The 18,198-nt window shown below is 50.5% G+C and overlaps 1 protein-coding gene across 2 annotated transcripts in view; it reads right to left on the reverse strand.

Moving 5' to 3' along the window:
• Window positions 1–18,198, reverse strand: part of WDR34 (WD repeat domain 34) — a 131,955-nt gene that overhangs the window by 109,608 nt on the left and 4,149 nt on the right. For both annotated transcript variants that reach the window (XM_029613167.1, XM_029613168.1), the window contains exons 4-5: window positions 15,091–15,248; window positions 1,069–1,178 (exon numbers count right to left, since the gene is read on the reverse strand). In XM_029613167.1, the coding sequence (XP_029469027.1) occupies window positions 1,069–1,178; window positions 15,091–15,248 (268 nt within the window). The remainder of the gene's footprint in view (window positions 1–1,068; window positions 1,179–15,090; window positions 15,249–18,198) is intronic.

An 18,198-nucleotide genomic window follows, 5' to 3' on the forward strand; every position in this document is an offset into this window, starting at 1 on the left:
GCAGCTTGGCTGACTTGCCAGCTTGGAAGACCTTCTGCATGAACCGCATGAAGTCTGAGGCAAAGGAAGAGGAAGAATCAAAGAGCTCCTCAGGCTCTCCGAAGCCTTGATCAGAGCCCGCACGGGCTGCCTGGCCCCTGCCATAGGCCCCATCCTGCGGCGATAATGAAGGCAGGAAATCCCCCTCCCCCCCCCCCACCCCACCCCACGGCAGTCCTGAATGAGGTCAAAATGGCATTCGTTCCCGCGCTCAATGGGAAGGGATCCTCCGGGAGCTGCCGCAAAGCAGCCAGCCTCCCAGGCTCGCGTGGCTTCCTAAAGCTCTCCCCTCTTCGCTGCGCTCTATGATCCCTTCCCTCCAGGGAAGCAGCGAGCGCACATCCCCGCAGGCCCTGCACGCTGTCCCACGCGGCAGTCAGGAAAGTGATCGCAGCCCCAAAAGTAAAAATTGCCCGCCGGGGGGGTTGTATTTGGAGAGCCACCACCACACGGGGAAAGCAGAGCCATGCCGAGAAAGCAGCGCACAAACGTGCAAAACTTTACCTCCCCCCCCCCCAACAAGTTTAAACAACTTTAAACAATTAACGCTCACGTGAATCCTCACAGGGTGAGTGAACCGGGACTCCTGGTGTCACCCTGAATGGTGGCAAAGCTCTGGGGGCTGCAAAAGGATCCCCGACCAACAGCTCTCCTGCCTCGAATACCAGGGAGGATGGTCCCACCAGGACCTTGCTAACCCCTGGGAGGCTAACTGAAGAAGAAGAAGCTATCTTTCCTTTTTTTTTTTTTTTTTTTTTTTTAAATCTCAGACTGTAGGATTTTGCACCTCCACCATCTGCTGGAGACAGGGAAATACTGGCAGACTGCAGGTGGCACTTCGGGTTAAGTGGCACAGTTAGTCAAAATTTCTCTGTCTCCCATTTGCTGGATGGGAGGCAAAACCCAACTGTCTGGACTGATTCGGGTAAGTACAGGGAACGACTGTTTGCTGTTAAGTCAATAAACTTTAAATAATTTAAAAACTAAATTCTGGCTCAAAAGGTCCCTGTATTTTGTGCACTTTTTTACCTGATAAATGGCATCTGTGTGGGAGTCACCTGTCATTCCCGTTCGTGAAATCAGAGTGTCGTCTGTTCTACTAGTATCCCACATTAACACCTCTCCGCTGTATAGTCCACCTGCAAACACACACACTGTATGAAGCCCACTGTGGCAAAATAGGGGTTTTGTATCATCGCAATTCCCTGTTATGCCACCCCACTGAAAACTAACCTTCTCTTACATTCTTCTATGCTTCCTTATCAGTGCTATCCTGACTGAAGTCAATGTCTTACAATCCCTTCCAGCTGGAGACTTTCATTTGTTAGCTAGTACTGAACAGTTAACCTGTCTGCATGAATCCAAAATGAGGCCAGTCCTTCAATTTCCTGCAGAAAGTTGCAATATTTTGATGTCCTACCAGTGGCTAATATTGTGAAGTGTTATTGGTTAGGGAGCCAATGCCCTGACCTACCAGTGGCTCCTCAGAAACAAAATGGAGAGAGCTGACAGGAAAATTAGTTCTTACCTGTTAATTTTCGTTCCTGTAGTACCACGGATCAGTCCAGACCATGGGTTGAGCCTCCTGTCTAGCAGATGGAGACAGACCAAAACTGAAAGGGTATCCTATATCAGGACAGAGCCTACCCTGCAGCCCTTCAGTATAACAATTGTCAAAGCAGAAAAACAACAAACGTAAACAGGATCAAGCAAGTAACCAAAAAGCTCAATTGAGCAACTCAATAACAGTGTAGAGAACATGGTAGAACTAAGCGCTCTTGCGTATACTTGGTTCACAACAACAAGACTTCCGGTGTAATCGTCCGGTTTTCAATAGAAAATGAAATATTGACTTCTGAGAATCTGCAATAACAAGCATTGAGTGGACACTAAGAAAAGAAAAAACAGGGAAGGATGTCGAAAATTAACAGGTAAGAACTAATTTTCTTTTCCCTGTACGTACCCGGATCAGTCCAGACCGTGGGATGTACCAAAGCTTCCCTAAACCGGGTGGGACCGAGACAGTCCCGCTCATAGCACTTGCCGCCCAAAGGACCCAAAAGCAGGCGCCCTGCAAATTTCTTGCAGGAGAAACAGATTGGCTCTCCACCCAGGAAGTAGCTTGAGAACGCAACGAATGAGCCTTTAGGCCCTCAGGAACCCCCCGACCTTGACAAATATAGGCAGAGGAAATCGCCTCCTTCAACCACCACGCGATAGTAGTCTTAGAAGCCGGTTTGCCCCGATTAGGACCACTCCAGAGGACAAAAAGATGGGCCGAGACCCGAAAGTCATTGGTGACCTGGAGATACCGGAGTAGAACTCGTTAGACATCAAGTCTGCAAAGATCGCCTCCGGTGGTACCCGCAAACTCCTCTGGGGAGAATGCTGGAAGCTCCACCGACTGGTTGACATGGAAAGTGGAGACAACCTTTGGCAGAAAGGAAGGCACCATCTTGAGACAAACTCCTGAATCAGAAAAACGCAATAAAGGTTCCCGACAGGACAATGTTTGAATCTCGGAAACACGTCGAGCAGAAGAAATAGAGACTAGAAAAACTGTCTTGAGCATGAGGTCCTTTACCGTAGACCGACAGAGAGGCTCGAAAGGGGCCACACAGAGAGCCTGGAGGACGAGATGAAGACTCCATGAGGGGCAAGTAGAACGAGCGGGTGGTCTCAGATGCTTGACTCCCTTCAAGAAATGAACCACGTCTGGGTGGCCCGCCAAGGGATGACCCTCGACCTGTCCAAGGAGAGAGCTGAGAACGGAAACTTGCACGCGCAGGGAACTGAAGGAAAGGCCCTTGGAGAGACCCTTCTGTAGAAAAGAAAGAACCAACGAGAGCGGAGCGTGCAGAGACGCCCGACTCCACACATACAGTCTCAAAATCCTTCCAAATGCGCACGTAAGCCAGGGAAGTCGACTGTTTCCGAGCTCGCAGCAAAGTGGAGATTACCTCCTCCTTATAGCCCTTTCGCCTCAGGCGTCTCCGTTCAAAAGCCAGGCCGCTAGACAAAAGCAATCGGCCTGGTCGAAAAATATGGGCCCCTGCCGAAGCAGACGAGGAAGATGGCCTAGCTGGAGAGGTCCGTCCGTCGCCAGGTTGACGAGATCCGCGAACCATGATCTACGAGGCCACTCGGGAGCTACCAGGATCACTGGCCCTCGGTGGAGTTCTATTCTTCGGAGAACTTTTCCGACCAGAAGCCACGGAGGGAACACGTACAGAAGAACATCCGCGGGCCAGGGAAGAGCTAGAGCATCTACTCCCTCCGAGCCGTGCTCTCTCCAGCAGCTGAAGAACCGGTTGGCCTTTGCATTGCGCAAGGTCGCCATGAGGTCCAGGTGAGGGGGACCCCACCTGTTGACGATCAGAGCCATGGCTGCTTCTGAGAGTTCCCACTCCCCCGGATCGAGAGACTGACGACTGAGGAAATCGGCCTGTACATTCTCCTTGCCCGCTATGTGGGAGGCCACCAGGCACTCCAGATGCCATTCTGCCCAGTCGAAGAGACGGCTGGCTTCCAGGGCCACAAGGCGTCTGCGAGTGCCTCCCCGACAGTTGATATAAGCCATGGTGGTGGAGTTGTCGGAAAGAACCCTCACCGCTTTGCCACGTATCAGGGGCAGGAACTCCTGCAGAGCCAGACGCCCCGCCCAGGCCTCCAACCGATTGATGTGCCAATGAGACTGAACCGGAGACCAGATCCCCTGGGTGGAGTGGGACTGGCAGACTGCGCCCCAGCCCGAGAGACTGGTGTCCGTAGTTACTATCGTCCACTGTGGGGATTGAAGAGGCATTCCCAGGAGCAGGTGAGGAAGTGAAAGCCACCACTGCAAGGCTGCGATGGTAGAGGCCAAAAGTGGGAGAACTACGTGAAACTGTTCCGACATCGGCTGCCAAGGGGATAGCAAAGCTCTCTGTAACGGTCGCATATGAGCAAATGCCCAGGGGACGAGGTTGATGGTGGAAGCCATCGAGCCCAAGACCTGAAGGTAGTCCCAGGCCGTCGGAAGAGGCAGCGAGAGCAGATTCCGAACCTGGTCGATCAACTTGAGAGCCCTCGCCCGAGGTAGGAACACCTTGCCTATCCGAGTGTCGAAGTGGGCTCCCAGGAACTCTAACACTTGGGAAGGCTGAAGATTGCTTTTGGGAATATTCACTATCCAACCGAGAGATGCAAGGAGAGCTAGAACCCGATCCACCGCCTGTCTGCAAAGAGTCTCCGACTTGGCCCTTACGAGCCAGTTGTCCAGATAGGGGTGGACTAGGACTCCTTCGCAGCGGAGGGCCGCCGTCACCACCACCATGACCTTGGTAAAGGTTCATGGCGCGGTAGCGAGGCCAAAAGGCAGCCCCTGAAACTGAAAGTCCCGGTTGAGGATGTGCAAGCGAAGATACTTCTGGTAATCGCGGTGAATCGGAATGTGGAAGTAGGCCTCTGTCAAATCGAGAAAAGCGAGGAACTCGCCGGGGTGAACAGCCGCTATGACTGCTCTCAAGGTTTCCATGCAAAAATGTGGGATCTTGAGGGCCCGGTTGACCCTCTTGAGGTCTAAGATCAGCCGAAAAGCCCCATCCTTCTTGGGGACCACGAAGTAAATAGAATACTGGCCTGCGCAGAGTTCCTCCTTCGGAACCGGGACAACTGCATCCAGACTCAGAAGCCTGGCAAGGGTTTGCTCCACCTCCTCCCGCTTGAGACAAGCGCATGGGGAGAATACAAAGAGGTCCGGTAGATCGCGAACAAATTCTAAGGCGTAACCGTCACTGACAATGTCAAGGACCCACTGGTCCAACGTGATTTTGACCCATTCCTCGAAAAACAGGGAGAGACGACCGCCCAGAAAGGGAACCGAGGAATGGGTCAACCGAACTTCATTGTGTGGCGGGCTTTGGGGTGGCGCGCTGAGACTGTCCCTTGCGGAAGGAGCGACGCCCACAAAAGAGCAGAGACCAAGATTGAGACCGGGAAGAATAACCTCTAGAGGAGCCACCTCGTCCGCAGGGTGTATATCTCCGCTGACCCCGGAAGCGAGGACGGGAGGGCGTAAAGGATCGAGCTTGTTTCGGACGGTCCTCCGGGAGCTTATGAACCTTGTTTTCCCCCAAGGAATTAATAAGCTGCTCAAAGTCCTCTCCAAAAAGCAACTTACCTTTGAAGGGCAACGTGCCCAGCCGTGCCTTGGAGGATGGGTCAGCGGACCAATTGCGCAGCCAGAGGAGTCGTCTAGCGGAGACTGCCGAGACCATCGCCTTCGCCTGGACGCGGAGGAGGTCATAGAGCTCATCAGCCCCATATGCTATGACACCTTCCAAACGCCCTGCCTGCTCCACCTCTGCAGACGGGAGGTCCTGGATACTGAGTAATTGTTGAACCCACCTAAGACCTGCCCACTGCATGAGACTGCTGCAGATAGTTGCCCGGACTCCCAAGGCCAAGACCTCAAAAGATACGCTTCAGATGGGCTACGAGCTTACGATCCTGTCCGTTCTTCAAAGCCGTTGATCCCACCACAGGGATAGTAGTGTGTTTGGTGACCGCCGAAACGGAAGAGTCCACGGTGGGAATTTTCAGCATGTCCAAGCATTCCTCCGGGAGGGGATAGAGCTTGTCCATAGCTTGCCCCACCCGGAGTCCCGCTTCGGGAGCCTCCCATTCCCGCAGGAGCAACAACTTATGCATAGGATGAAAGGGAAAAGCGCTTGCTGGAGCCCTGAGTCCTGCCAGGACCGGGTCCATATCCTTGGTGAAGGAGGCCGTAAGCGTGTTCGCAGGGGGCCCCTCCAGCCCCAGCTCCTGAAGGACAAAAGGGATGAGGGGCTCCAACTCCTCCCTTTGAAACATGCGGAGGACTCTGGGATCATCCCCCTCCAGGAGTGGGAGCTCGCTCGCCAAATCCGCCGTGAGATCCGGGTCTGGAAGAATTGGGGCCACCGGGGTGTCAGGAATAGGGGCCACGCCCAGGACCACCCGCACCCTAACAGACCCCTGGGGCTCTGGGACAGGGAGAGCGGACAACTGCGCCGGGTGCGGGATTTTCGGCGGGGGGGCTGGGGTAGGGTCCTCCTCCTCTTCCTGCAAGCTGGCCAAATATGATTTATGCAGGAGGAGGACAAAATCAGAAGAAAAACGGGACCTGGATTTCCCGGGGGGGAAGGGGGGGGGGAACTCCCTTAAATTTTGTTCCCCAGCCCCAAACAGCTCCAAATCGGGAGCTGCCGAAATCCCCAAGATGGCCACTGTTCCCGCGGTCTGCCGACCTGGGAACGGCCTGGCCATGCGCTGGGGATTCCGTCCCCGGAGTAAATTTGCTTGCCCTGCCAAGGAGGGGCCTTCCTCACCCAGCAGGCAGGCAGTCAGAGCAGAGCCCCTCACGCGATAGGTGCAACGAGGGCTCCCCACAGGCTAGGCAGGCGTTTGGCCGCGGCATCCTCAGCGAAGAGAAGCCACGAGCTGAAGAAAAAAAGCAGCTAAAAGCTAAAAATAGCTGACTGACAGCTCTGCCGGCAGGAGCGGAGGCAGGGGAGTGAAGCCTGCACGCTCCTCTGTAGCTGGCTGCCGGTAGACTCTAGCAGGGAAAAAGTCGAAGTTTATTTACTTATTATTTAATTATCATTCTTTTTTTTTTTTAAAGATCCAAACTGATAGCAAAAGAAAGCAATGGAGCACTAAGCTCCCTAGGCAGCCCGGGGGGAGATGAAAGACTGGACCACCAGCCTCGGTCCCCACACCAGGAAGCAAACACGGACTTAGGATATGCCCCGCACAAGGGGCGAAGCCCCCCTAAGTCCGGCAAGAGCCAGGAGACGGGACCATCTCCTGCAAATCAATTAAACTGAAAAGGTCTTTTTTTCCATTCTTTTTTTTTTTTTTTTTACTAATAATTTTATTAGCTTATCAAAAGGAATACAAGATAGGCAGCACAACAAGCACAACCGCATAACATACCAAATAGAAATTCAGTGCCACTTACCCCCCCCCCCAAACAACACTCCCCCCCCCCCTCCCCACATCCATGTGCTCGAAATGTAACATGGGGCAAGATCCGAAAGCAATGTCAATACAATGAAACGTGGTACCATCGAGAAAACAAGAAAACAAGAAATGGCAAGCAAGTATCCCGTAGGAAGCCCGGACGGCCATCTGACTTAAGACACTGTTTGTCGTCATTCCCAACGTAGGTAAGGGGACCAAACAGCCTGGAACTTGGGGCCGGTCGCATGCAGATCCGCCGTGATCGCCGCCAGCTTACAAGAGAGATGAACTTTATGCTGCACCATCGCCAGCGCAGGCGCTTCTATTTGTTTCCAGGCCTGTGCTATGGTCAATCTGGTTGCAATAAAAACCTGATGGCATAGTAGTATGTGGTTCTTCCGTAAAGTTGGGGGCGGATGGTGAAGGAGCATAAAACTAGCCCGGTATACTCCAGAAACTCCCAATATGCCCTCCAGCCAATCCGCTACTGCAATCCATAAGTCCGTTACTTTCGGACATTGCCACCAGATGTGAAAGAAAGTCCCTGGGTGGCCGCAATTCCTCCAACACTGAGCATCCAAATGAGGGTACCGCCGGTGCAAGAGATGAGGGGTGAGATACCAGCGTGTTATCATTTTATAGCAATTTTCCTGGTAGAGAGCCGATACAGAGCACCGACGGGCCTGGTTGTATATGTTAAGCCAATCCTTTTTAGTGAACGTTAGACCCAGGTCATGCTCCCAGACTCGTGTGAGGAAAGGGGTTCTCGTCAGTCCCGGCCAGGAGGGCGTAAAGTTTGGATATCATCCCTTTAGTTTTGTCAACTGCAGCACAAAGATGTTCAAACTGAGATTTGCCCCTCTGTATGGAGGCTTTCATTCTGGATGACCGTAGAAAATGGAGTATTTGGCTGCCCGCCAGAAAGTCGGTGGAAGGCAAGTGGTAAATAGCCTGCAACTCAGGCCAAGTCATCAAGGTCTCGCCCCTAAGCAAATGTTCAATGCGAGTGATTCCCTTCCGCCGCCAGGCGCTAAACACCCCATGTTGGCGACCGGCTGGAAATTGCAGGTGATTATAAAGTCCAGTTGTATGAAAATAATAGCGATCTCCCGCCAGTTTCGTCTTCCAGCGTTCCCAAAGACGTAACATGGTCGCCAGGGGTCCCGTCTGCATTCCCGTCGGTAACCAAGTACTCCGCGGCTGCCAAACGAGATCAGACAATGGCATGCCCCCAAGTACCTGCTCCTCAAAAAAGGTCCATTGCTTTGGAGATCGGCGGCTGTGAGCATCAGGTATTGCCTTTAATTGTGCAGCAGCGTACAACCAAGTAAGATTCGGGATCCCAAGGCCCCCTCGCTCGCGAGGCTGAAACAATAGGCGCCGCGACACCCTGGGGGGGCGCCGGCGCCAGATAAAGTCAAAAAGTATTTTCTGCCAGGAGCGGAGGATCGCTGAAGTGATGTAGATGGGGATGGTGTGGAAAAAATACAAAAACCTAGGAATAACATTCATTTTTACTATCGCCACCCGCCCCAACCATGAATATTGTCCCCTGTCCCATAGATGGAGGTCCTGCCCTATCCGTTTCAGCAGTGGTGTATAATTTAGACGAAAGAGGTCATGGAAATTCGCTCCAAGGTGAACACCTAAATATTTTAATACCGTATGGGAGACCCTAAAGGGGTAAAGGCGCTGCAGCTCACTCATTATCGCCGAATCAGTGTTTATATTGAGTAATTCCGTTTTGTCCATGTTGACCTTGAGGCCCGACACCGCACCAAACTCCTGCAATTCCTCCGCTACTTCAGCAATAGAAGTCAAGGGTCGGGTAAGGGTGAGGAGTATATCGTCTGCAAAAAGGGAAATTTTCATGGGTGTGGGCGTCATGGGAACTCCTGAAATGGCACCGGAGTTGCGAACCCTGGTCGCCAGTGGCTCTAAATACAGTGCGAACAGCAAGGGTGATAGAGGACACCCCTGGCGTGTCCCCCTGTTGACCCTGAAAAGCTCCCCATACTGCCCATTGATTTTAATTCGGGCTCCCGGTGCCTGATAAAGGCATTGAATCCAACGTAGGAATCCCGGGCCAAAGGCCATTTTCTCCAAGACTGCAAACAGAAAATCTCAATGGACCAAGTCGAACGCCTTCTCGGCATCGATGGCCATCAACACCATAGGGACTTTTGCCGTCTTGGCCCACCAGATTGCATCTATCACCTTACGCACGTTATCAGCAGCCGACCTATGGGGTATGAAGCCTACCTGATCGCTATGTACTAGACAGGGGAGAATAGTATTTAGCCGGGCAGCCAAGACCTTAGCCAAGAGCTTGACGTCTACATTTAGCAATGAAATAGGTCGGTACGAACCACATTGCGTTGGATCCCGGCCGGGCTTCGGAAGGACCGTTATGCCCGCCACATTGGTATGAAGTGGAAGGGAGTCACCATCCCGTAATCCGTTAAAATAGGCAGTCAAGGGACCCACTAAATGAGAACTAAACTTCTTATAGTAACCCCCGGAAAAGCCATCCAATCCTGGCGATTTTCCGGCTTTCAGATCCCTGATGGCTTCCTGTATCTCTATCTCCTGGATGGGGGAATCCAAATAAACCTGCTGGGACTTAGTCAAAGAGGGGAGTGACAGGGGCGCCAGGTAGTGGTCCACCTGGGCTGAAGTAATGCTAGGGTCCGCTGCATACAGTTGGGTATAATACTGCGTGAAACAGTGTCGTATATCTTTAGTTGCTGTAAGCATAGGGCCCCGTTTATCTCGGATCTTAGCTATGAGGGTCAAATAAGTGCGCTGCTTAAGCAATCGCGCCAAAAACCGTCCCGCTTTATTATTACCTTCGTAATAACGTTGCTTAGCCCGGAGCATTGCATGCGTTATCTGTTCGGCATCCAGTAAATGCAGTTCAGTGCGCTTAAGCCGAAGGCGGGCCAGCGTATCCCGAGCCCGACGTTGAGAATGTTCCCGTGTCAGTTGTGCAATGTCAGCCAATAGTGCTACGCGCTTGGCCTCCCTTTGTGCTTTTAGCGCGGAAGAGAGTGCAATCAAATGACCTCTCATGACCGCCTTAGATCCCTCCCAGAAGACCCCCGCATCCCGTACCGTCCCCCTATTCAAAGTCAAGTAGTCCTGTAGGTGGAATAACAATCGGTCACTATGTGCTGTGTCCCGGAGTAGCTCGTCTCAAAGACGCCAGAATCTACACCCCGACTCTCGATCCAGCAGGCTAATGGTGATCCACACAGGGGCATGATCGGACCACGTAATATCCCCTATCCCGGTGGTCAGCACCTGGTTTTGAATCCCCTTATCCACCAGCAAAAAATCCAGGCGAGAATAAGTGTCATGGGGGTTTGAATAAAAGGTGTAAGTGCGAGACGTGGGATTTCTTTGCCTCCAGATATCGATAAGGCACCACCCCTGCATTAAAGTCTTCAAGGAGGAAGTGGCTTTCCAGCTCCCCGCCTTTCTGGGATGGGAGGAGTCGACCCTGGGATTTCGCACTACATTATGATCCCCACCCCATATCAGTAGCCCCTCCGCATAGGTGGAGAGCACCTCTTCCAGTTTTGTAAAAAAGAGATGCTGGTCCACATTGGGAGCATAAACGCACACTATAGTGTACAATCGCCCAGCCAGCCGGAGTTTCAAGAGAACATAGCGACCCTCTGGATCCACCACGTGGGACTGGTAATCAAAGATGACAGAATGTGCCACGAGGATACCCACCCCTGCATATTTAGAAGTAGAAGAACTAGAGGCAAAGTAACCGTGTGGATATCCGGCAAAGCGCAACAAATGTTCATGGTGTTTCCTAGTGTGGGTCTCCTGGATAAGGGCTACATCAACATGCTGTCGTTTTAAGTCTCGAAAGAGATGTTGCCTTTTCAGGGGGGTATTAAGGCCCTTCACATTCAAGGACCAAATCTTCAAAGCCATAAGGTATCACTGAAAGAGCGATGTATACCACACTGCTGAAACATTCCCCAAACTTCATTCCGGACCTCCCCCGCACAGAAAAATTCCCCAACACTGCCCCCTGAGCACATGGATGTAAACCCCCCCACACCCTTCCCTCCAATTCCCGATATATCCCTCATTGGGATAACTCCTACACCGGGGGTCTTAGTAACCCGCGAGATGAGCCACCCCCCGGCCAGAGAATAATAATGAAGCCCCTCTGGAACTCAGCCAAAACCCCAACAGCACAGAGTAAAAGAAAACAGCATCTGAACATTAAACAAAGCACAATATTCAGGACTCTTACACCCTATAAGACAGATGAGAAGCTTGCCAGTCCGTCATCCTGTGGGACCCGATGAGGGCACCAGTCGCCCCCCTGGCGTCGTCCGCCCCTGGCGTTCCAGGCGACGCTTGTTGCCAACCCGTTGCCAGCGCGGTGTCTTGGGCAAGCTGGACAACTGTGGCGCTGAAGCTGCGGTAGCCGCTGGTATAGGAAGCTTGATCTGAGTGAAAGCCTCCGACGCCTCCTCTAGAGTCCGAACTCGAAAAGTCCTCCCCTGAGATTCAAACTGGAGGCCAAAAGGAAAGGTCCATCTATATCGAATGTTGCGGTCCCGCAGCATGCTGGTGATGGGCCGAAATTCAAATCGCCGCCGCAACGTAGAAGCCGCGAGATCATTGAAAATGCTTATCTTTTGGCCCTCCCAATCCCAGTCTCGTTGTTTACGGGTGTGGGCATATATCCGCTCCTTCTCCTTAAAGGTCTGCAGGCATACCAGTATGTCCCGGGGTTTTTCAGACCGTCTAGGGCCCAAGGTTCGGTGCGCCCGCTCGATATGGAAGCTGGGGCCTCCGTCCTCCGCCTGTGTCCCCTCTGTTTCCCCCTCATGCAGAAGAGACTGAAAAATTTTTACCACTACCGCCTCACTGTCAGCATAGCACTCTTCTTCAGGCACTCCTCGTATGCGCAAGTTATTCCGGCGGGACCGATTTTCGAGGTCCTCCACCTTGTCTGCCAGTAAGGCCTGTTCTTTCAGGCTGGAACGAAGCTAGTCGGCCATTTTGTGGACCGCATCATCATGGCCCTCCACTCTGATCTCCACCTCGTCCACGCGACGCCCAAGTGCCGCGAGGTCGTCCCGGAGCTCCTCCATATGCTGCAGTAAATCTACCTTATGCTGTTTCATGTCAGCCCGCAGGCTGATGAACCAGTCCCTCATCTCGTCCCGGGAGGGCAGGTCCGAGATTGCTGCTGGCGCCGGGTGGTCTGCCTCTTCTGCCACTGCTGGGCCCGCAATCATTTGCACCTCAGATCCCCTGTCGTCCGACCCCGGTTTCGCGTATACGAAGCGAGTCAAATCGCAGCCCGACTTCGCGGTCGCCATCCTGATATCGTGGGCTGCCAGGTGCTGCGGTCCAGAAGGGCGGGCAAGCGAAAATTATGTGGGTTTTGGCGTTTGCAAAATTGAAAAGCCGGGAGCTCTCTCTCTAAGCGGCCATACTCGCCGGTGACGTCAGCGCGCCCCCCTTTTTCCATTCTTTGTTTTATTTATTTATGAGCTTTTATATACCGGCATTCGTTGGACACATCATGTCGGTTTACAAGTAACTGTGAAGGAGGAAATTACAAATGAACGAAGATAGAGGGCTGGCTATAAGGGGAGGGTGGGGGGAGGCAAGAACGAGAACTAGGGGATGGGCGGGGAAAGAGTGAAGAAGAGGGAGATGGAAAACCAAAATTACTAAATCAACATCGAAAACCGTGTAACAAAGATCACAAGCATGTCACACATTATAGAATATGAAGGCAACACAGTATAAACTTATGTACAGGCAAAGGCAATTTGCATGGGCTGAATAGGAGGGTAATACAGGGGTGAAAGTGCTAGGGGGGTGGGATGATAAAGGAGCTAGGGTGGTTCAGTGGAGATCACTGTTTGGGTTTGATTAGTGTCAGGGTAGGCCAGTTTGAACAGCCATGTCTTGATTCCTTTTTTGAATCGGTTTAGGGAAGGTTCTAAACGGAGATCAGCAGGGAAGGAATTCCAGAGGGTGGGGCCAGCAATGGAGAAAGCCCTTTCTCTGGTGGTAGTGAGGCGTGCAGTTTTGATTGATGGGGTGTGAAGGGTACCTGCAAGGGAGACTCTGGTAGGGCAGTTAGAGGATCTGAAGCGTGACATTTCTTCGAGCCAGGGGGAATTATTTTTGTGAAGTGTGTTGTGTAGGATGGTAAGTGCTTTGTATTGGGTGCGGAAAGAGATGGGGAGCCAGTGCAGATCTTTTAGTATGGGGTTTTAGGATTTTATTGAAAATCCTACAAGATTCCCTAAGGAAATAAGTACTTGCTTGATCCGAAAGAAAGAGAAGGAAATTGGGCTGACTAGCCCAAATCAGGAGACTGCAGGGTGAGCTGATCCATCTGCTGGAGACAGACAAATACTGAAGGGCTGCAGGGTAGGCTCTGTCCTGATATAGGATACCCTTTCAGTTTTGGTCTGACTCCATCTGCTGGACAGGAGGCTCAACCCACGGTCTGGACTGATCCGGGTACGTACAGGGAATGGGAATTTTCTAGAACTCTCTAGTCTTGGCTGGGGAGTACAACAAAGCAATCTGTAGCCAAGATCCTGTCCCAGCTCCACACAGCATCCTCTGGAGAGAGACCTACCAAACTTCTCTTGGCACTAGCTAATTACAAAATATTAATTAAATGTTAATTATACAAATTATCCTTCTTTTCCCTGCCTGTTTGTAAGTTGAATCTTTTTATGTGCATGGTACCTCCTTTTCCTAAGTTTCTTACAGGCCGATACAGTACAGTGCGCTCCGACGGAGCGCACGGTTAGCCTGCTCTTGGACGCGCGTTTTCCCTTACCCTTATTCAGTAAGGGGAGGAAAATGCGCGTCCAACCCGCAGCACCTAATAGGGCCCTCAACATGCAAATGCATGTTGAGGGCCCTATTAGGTATGCGCGCGGAATAAAGAAAGTAAAATGTGCAGCCAAGCCGCACATTTTACTTTCAGAAATTAGTACCGACCCAAAGGTAGGCGCTAATTTCTTCCGGCACCGGGAAAGCGCACAGAAAAGCAGTAAAAATTGCTTTTCTGTGCACCCTCCGACTTAATATCATGGCGATATTAAGTCGGAGGTCCCAAAGAGTAAAATAAGTTAAAAAAAAAAAATTTTGAATTCGGCCCGCGGCTGTCTGGCCAAAAACCGGACGCTCAATTTTGCCGGCATCCGGTTTCTGAGCCCGTGGCTGTCAGTGGGCTCGAAAACCGACGCTAGCAAAATTGAGCATCGGCTGTCAAACCCGCTGATAGCCGCCGCTCCGGGCTAAAAGGAGGCACTATGGACGCGCTAGTGTCCCTAGCGCCTCCTTTTGCCCGATTCTACCACACCACCTCATTTGCATACTGTATCGCACGCACCAGCGAGTGGCCGGTGCGCACGCCAGGAGAGCGGAAGTTCGTCCGCTCTCCCGCGTTTTTACTGAATCGGCCTATTAGTTTGTTAGCCTTATGCCTCATCAGTGAAACACAGAAATGAATCACTGGGTGATCGCAATCGTGTTTCTTAGTGTTTGGTCTGGGAAGTGTCATTTCTGGGAACTTGTGACCTCCTTGGTCCTTTTTTTTGGGGGGGGGGGGGGAGGGCACACCATTCCTTGACACCACCAGGGAATAGCTCTTGGGGGACAGAGTATTTTCCCAAAGGCGAGAACCCAGTTGGCAGGCAGGAGGTTGCCAATAGAGGGGCACTTGCCACACTAATCATACTCCAAGACCTTCTCCATGCAGAGCCCCTCTAAACACTGGATTTAAGGAAGTGTCCTACTTTCTGTTATTTTGATTGCTATGCCTGGCTTATTGATGCATTAATGGATTTGACTAAATAGAGTTTGCTGCACTATAACCATGAGCCTGACAATTTGGGCATTATGAAAGCTTTAAATATACTTCACTTTTGATCGTTGTAGGACTGAATTAGAGTGCTGTGCACCTACTGTATTAGTCTGCTCTGTAACAAATAAATTAATGAAGGCAAATATTAACAGTTAAGAGAATAAGAGATAACAAAAGTAGGATACCAGCGAGCAGTGAAGGTTGGGATGGGTGAAATGCCAGACACATAACCGAGCTGGGAACATCCAGCACCACATCTGGACACTGTGGATTTAACCCTCTTCGATCCAAGTTCCAGGTGCAGACAAAAGACTTCTCTATGCTCCAGTCTCCATTGTCAAATCTGAAAAAAAAAAAAAAGGCCATCCACCATCTGCTAAAGATAGAGAATACTGGCAGGCTGGTGTCAGCACAGATGCATATGAGGAGTGACATCAGCGAGCCTGATCTCAGTCTCCATCTGCTGGTAAGTGTGTATAACCCAATCATAATGGATGCATGAGTGGATGGCAAATATTCAGGGCAACAACCAGGAAAAGATATTCCATGAGCTCGTTTAATAGGCATAGACCACAGTGCCTGAATGTAATCTGCTTTGAAGTAATGAAAAGTGGAATATAAATAAAAAAATAAATATAGGCACAGGGATTTCATAAGAGTCTTGGGGAAGAGCAACACAGGCACTGGAAGTCTGGAGCTTACAAAAACCTGAACATAAAAGACTCCTCAATGAAGCTTTGCACTTTATGTAAGTTTAATGTTTTAGGGAAAAGTAAAAAGTACTAATGCTTTCATGGTGGTAGCTGTAGTCTTAGATTGTAATCATCCTGAAAGTAAACAGAAATTTTTCTATGCTGTTTTAATTTACGGTTAATTAGTAAGAGAGAAGGTGAAATGACTACTTACCTTATAATTTCCTTTCCTCTATAAGTCAAGCCAGTCCATGCAAATGGGTTATGCAGGCCAACCAGCAGATGGAGGCAGTGAAAAAGAAACTCTCTGTCATCACCCTTCAGATACTTCTGTGCTGACATCAGTAGGCCAGTAAATTCTGTAAAACCTAACTGTAGAAAACTTTAATGCTAAAAACAACTTTCTTTTTGTGGGTTGTTTTTTTTAAGCTTCCAGAAGAACAAAGATGCAAAACAAGAAATAGAATAGTGGCAAAACATAGGGAAAAAGCACACCCCACACTTACCAATAAAAGAAAATTATTACTTACCTGCTAATTTTCGTTCCTGATTGGGTTATGTCCCCAATCCAGCAGATGTCCCCAATCCAGCAGATGGAGTCAGCACAAGCTTCGAGGGGGCGTCACCATATATACTACTACCCCCTCTGCAGGAGTTCAGTATCGAGTATATCAAAGCCCGAGTAGAAAACAAAACCCCCTTATTGGATCAAGTTTATATGAACCGGCAACAATAGGCCTTGTAACTTTAGTAACTAACTGCAAACGCCCTACGAACTTGTAGGGAGCTGCGGAAACAGCCTGCCAACTTGTAGGGACCTGTGAAAAACAGTGAAAACTGAAAAGTCGTGAAAGACATATAACACTACAGTACCGTAGAGAAGAGTGGAGCAGGACGAGAATCCAAACGCGGTGGGCATCTGGACTGATCCATGGTTCTACAGGAACGAAAATTAGCAGGTAAGTAATAATTTTCTTTTCCCCGTACGTACCTGGATCAGTCCAGACAGTGGGATGTACCCAAGCTTCCCTAAATCGGGTGGGGTCCTGCGAGGCCTGCTCGAAGAACCTGCTCGCCAAAGTGTCCAGAGACGGAAGAGGCGAGGTGCAGGCGATAGTGCCTCAAGAACATGTGTAACGATTTCCAGGTAGCTGCTCTACAGATTTCTTGAGAGGAGACCGAGCGAGCCTCCACCCAGGAGGCCGCCTGAGAACGTGTAGAATGCGCTACGATGCCAGGTGGAGGAGTCCGTCCCGCCCCAATGTAGGAAGCAGCAATGCCGGCCTTCAGCCATCTGGCAATGGTCGTCTTCAAAGCCTGAGACCCCTTCTTAGGACCGGCCCAAAGTACGAAGAGATGGTCAGAGGTCCGGAACTCATTGGTAGCCTCCAGATAGAGGCGCAGAGTGCGCTTGACATCCAAGAGTCGGAGAGACTTCGGCTCTGAGGAAGAGAAGGACGGCAATTCCACCGTCTGGTTCACATGGAATGCAGAAACCACCTTCGGGAGGAAGGAGGGAACGGTGCGAAGCGAGACTCCCGAGTCGGAGAAACGGAGATAAGGCTCTCTACACGACAGAGCCTGCAGCTCCGAAATGCGTCGAGCGGAACAGATGGCAACAAGAAATACAGTCTTGAGGGTGAGATCCTTTAACGTTGCACTGCGCAGTGGCTCGAACGGTGGTCCCGCCAGGGAGCGAAGCACAAGGTTAAGACTCCAGGAGGGACAAGGGTCCCGTAGCGGAGGACGTATATGCTTGACACCCTTGAGGAAACGAGCAATGTCAGGATGCTGTAGAAGAGAGCCCCCATCGCTCAACAGCGAACCAAGGGCGGCCACCTGAACCCGTAATGAATTATAGGCGAGCCCTTTGTCCACCCCCGCTTGTAGAAACTGAAGGATCTGAGGTACAGAAGCCTTTGCGGGTCTCGTGGCCTGGCTGGTACACCACAGCTCGAACACCTTCCAGACTTCCAGACAAGCATGAATATCATATTGGTTTTCGGGTTACATACATTTCTCTGATGTTTAGGAGAAAAGAATATGTGAGGTTGGTGCAACCCGTTTCACGGAGGAAATTTGAACATCTTGTGATATTTCCCGTTGAGGATTATTGTGGAATTATATAATCCTTGTTATTTCTAGAATCCATTACAGATTGTGAGTATGTGGTTTTGGATATTTTCAAGATAGTTTGGTGGCATGGATTAATTTTGTTTAAAGAAATATGACAAATATATGATACGGGTAAAATTTTGGTGTTTAGGTATTTAACATATTTAAAGTACTTATTTGTTTTTATTTTTATTTTTCATGCATTTGTATCATAGGGTGTGTGGGTACCGATGAGTTAGTGGAAAGTTCAGCACAACGGAGAATTAGAGCTCCCATGTGAAAGGGATCGTAAGAGAAAATTGTGTCAAGATTAACCCCTGAGGAAGCTTAATTGCGAAACAAGGTCCTTGTCGGGGACTGATTATACAACATATATTGAATACGGTGGGAGCGTTAACAATTGTTGAAGAATTCAAGAAATGTATTAAAGAGAGATAATCATGCTGGATATGTGTACCAACATTGTATGAAGGCTCATTTATCTGT

Source organism: Rhinatrema bivittatum, chromosome 8 (assembly GCF_901001135.1).
Source record: "Rhinatrema bivittatum chromosome 8, aRhiBiv1.1, whole genome shotgun sequence".
Classification (NCBI taxonomy): Eukaryota; Metazoa; Chordata; class Amphibia; order Gymnophiona; family Rhinatrematidae; genus Rhinatrema; species Rhinatrema bivittatum.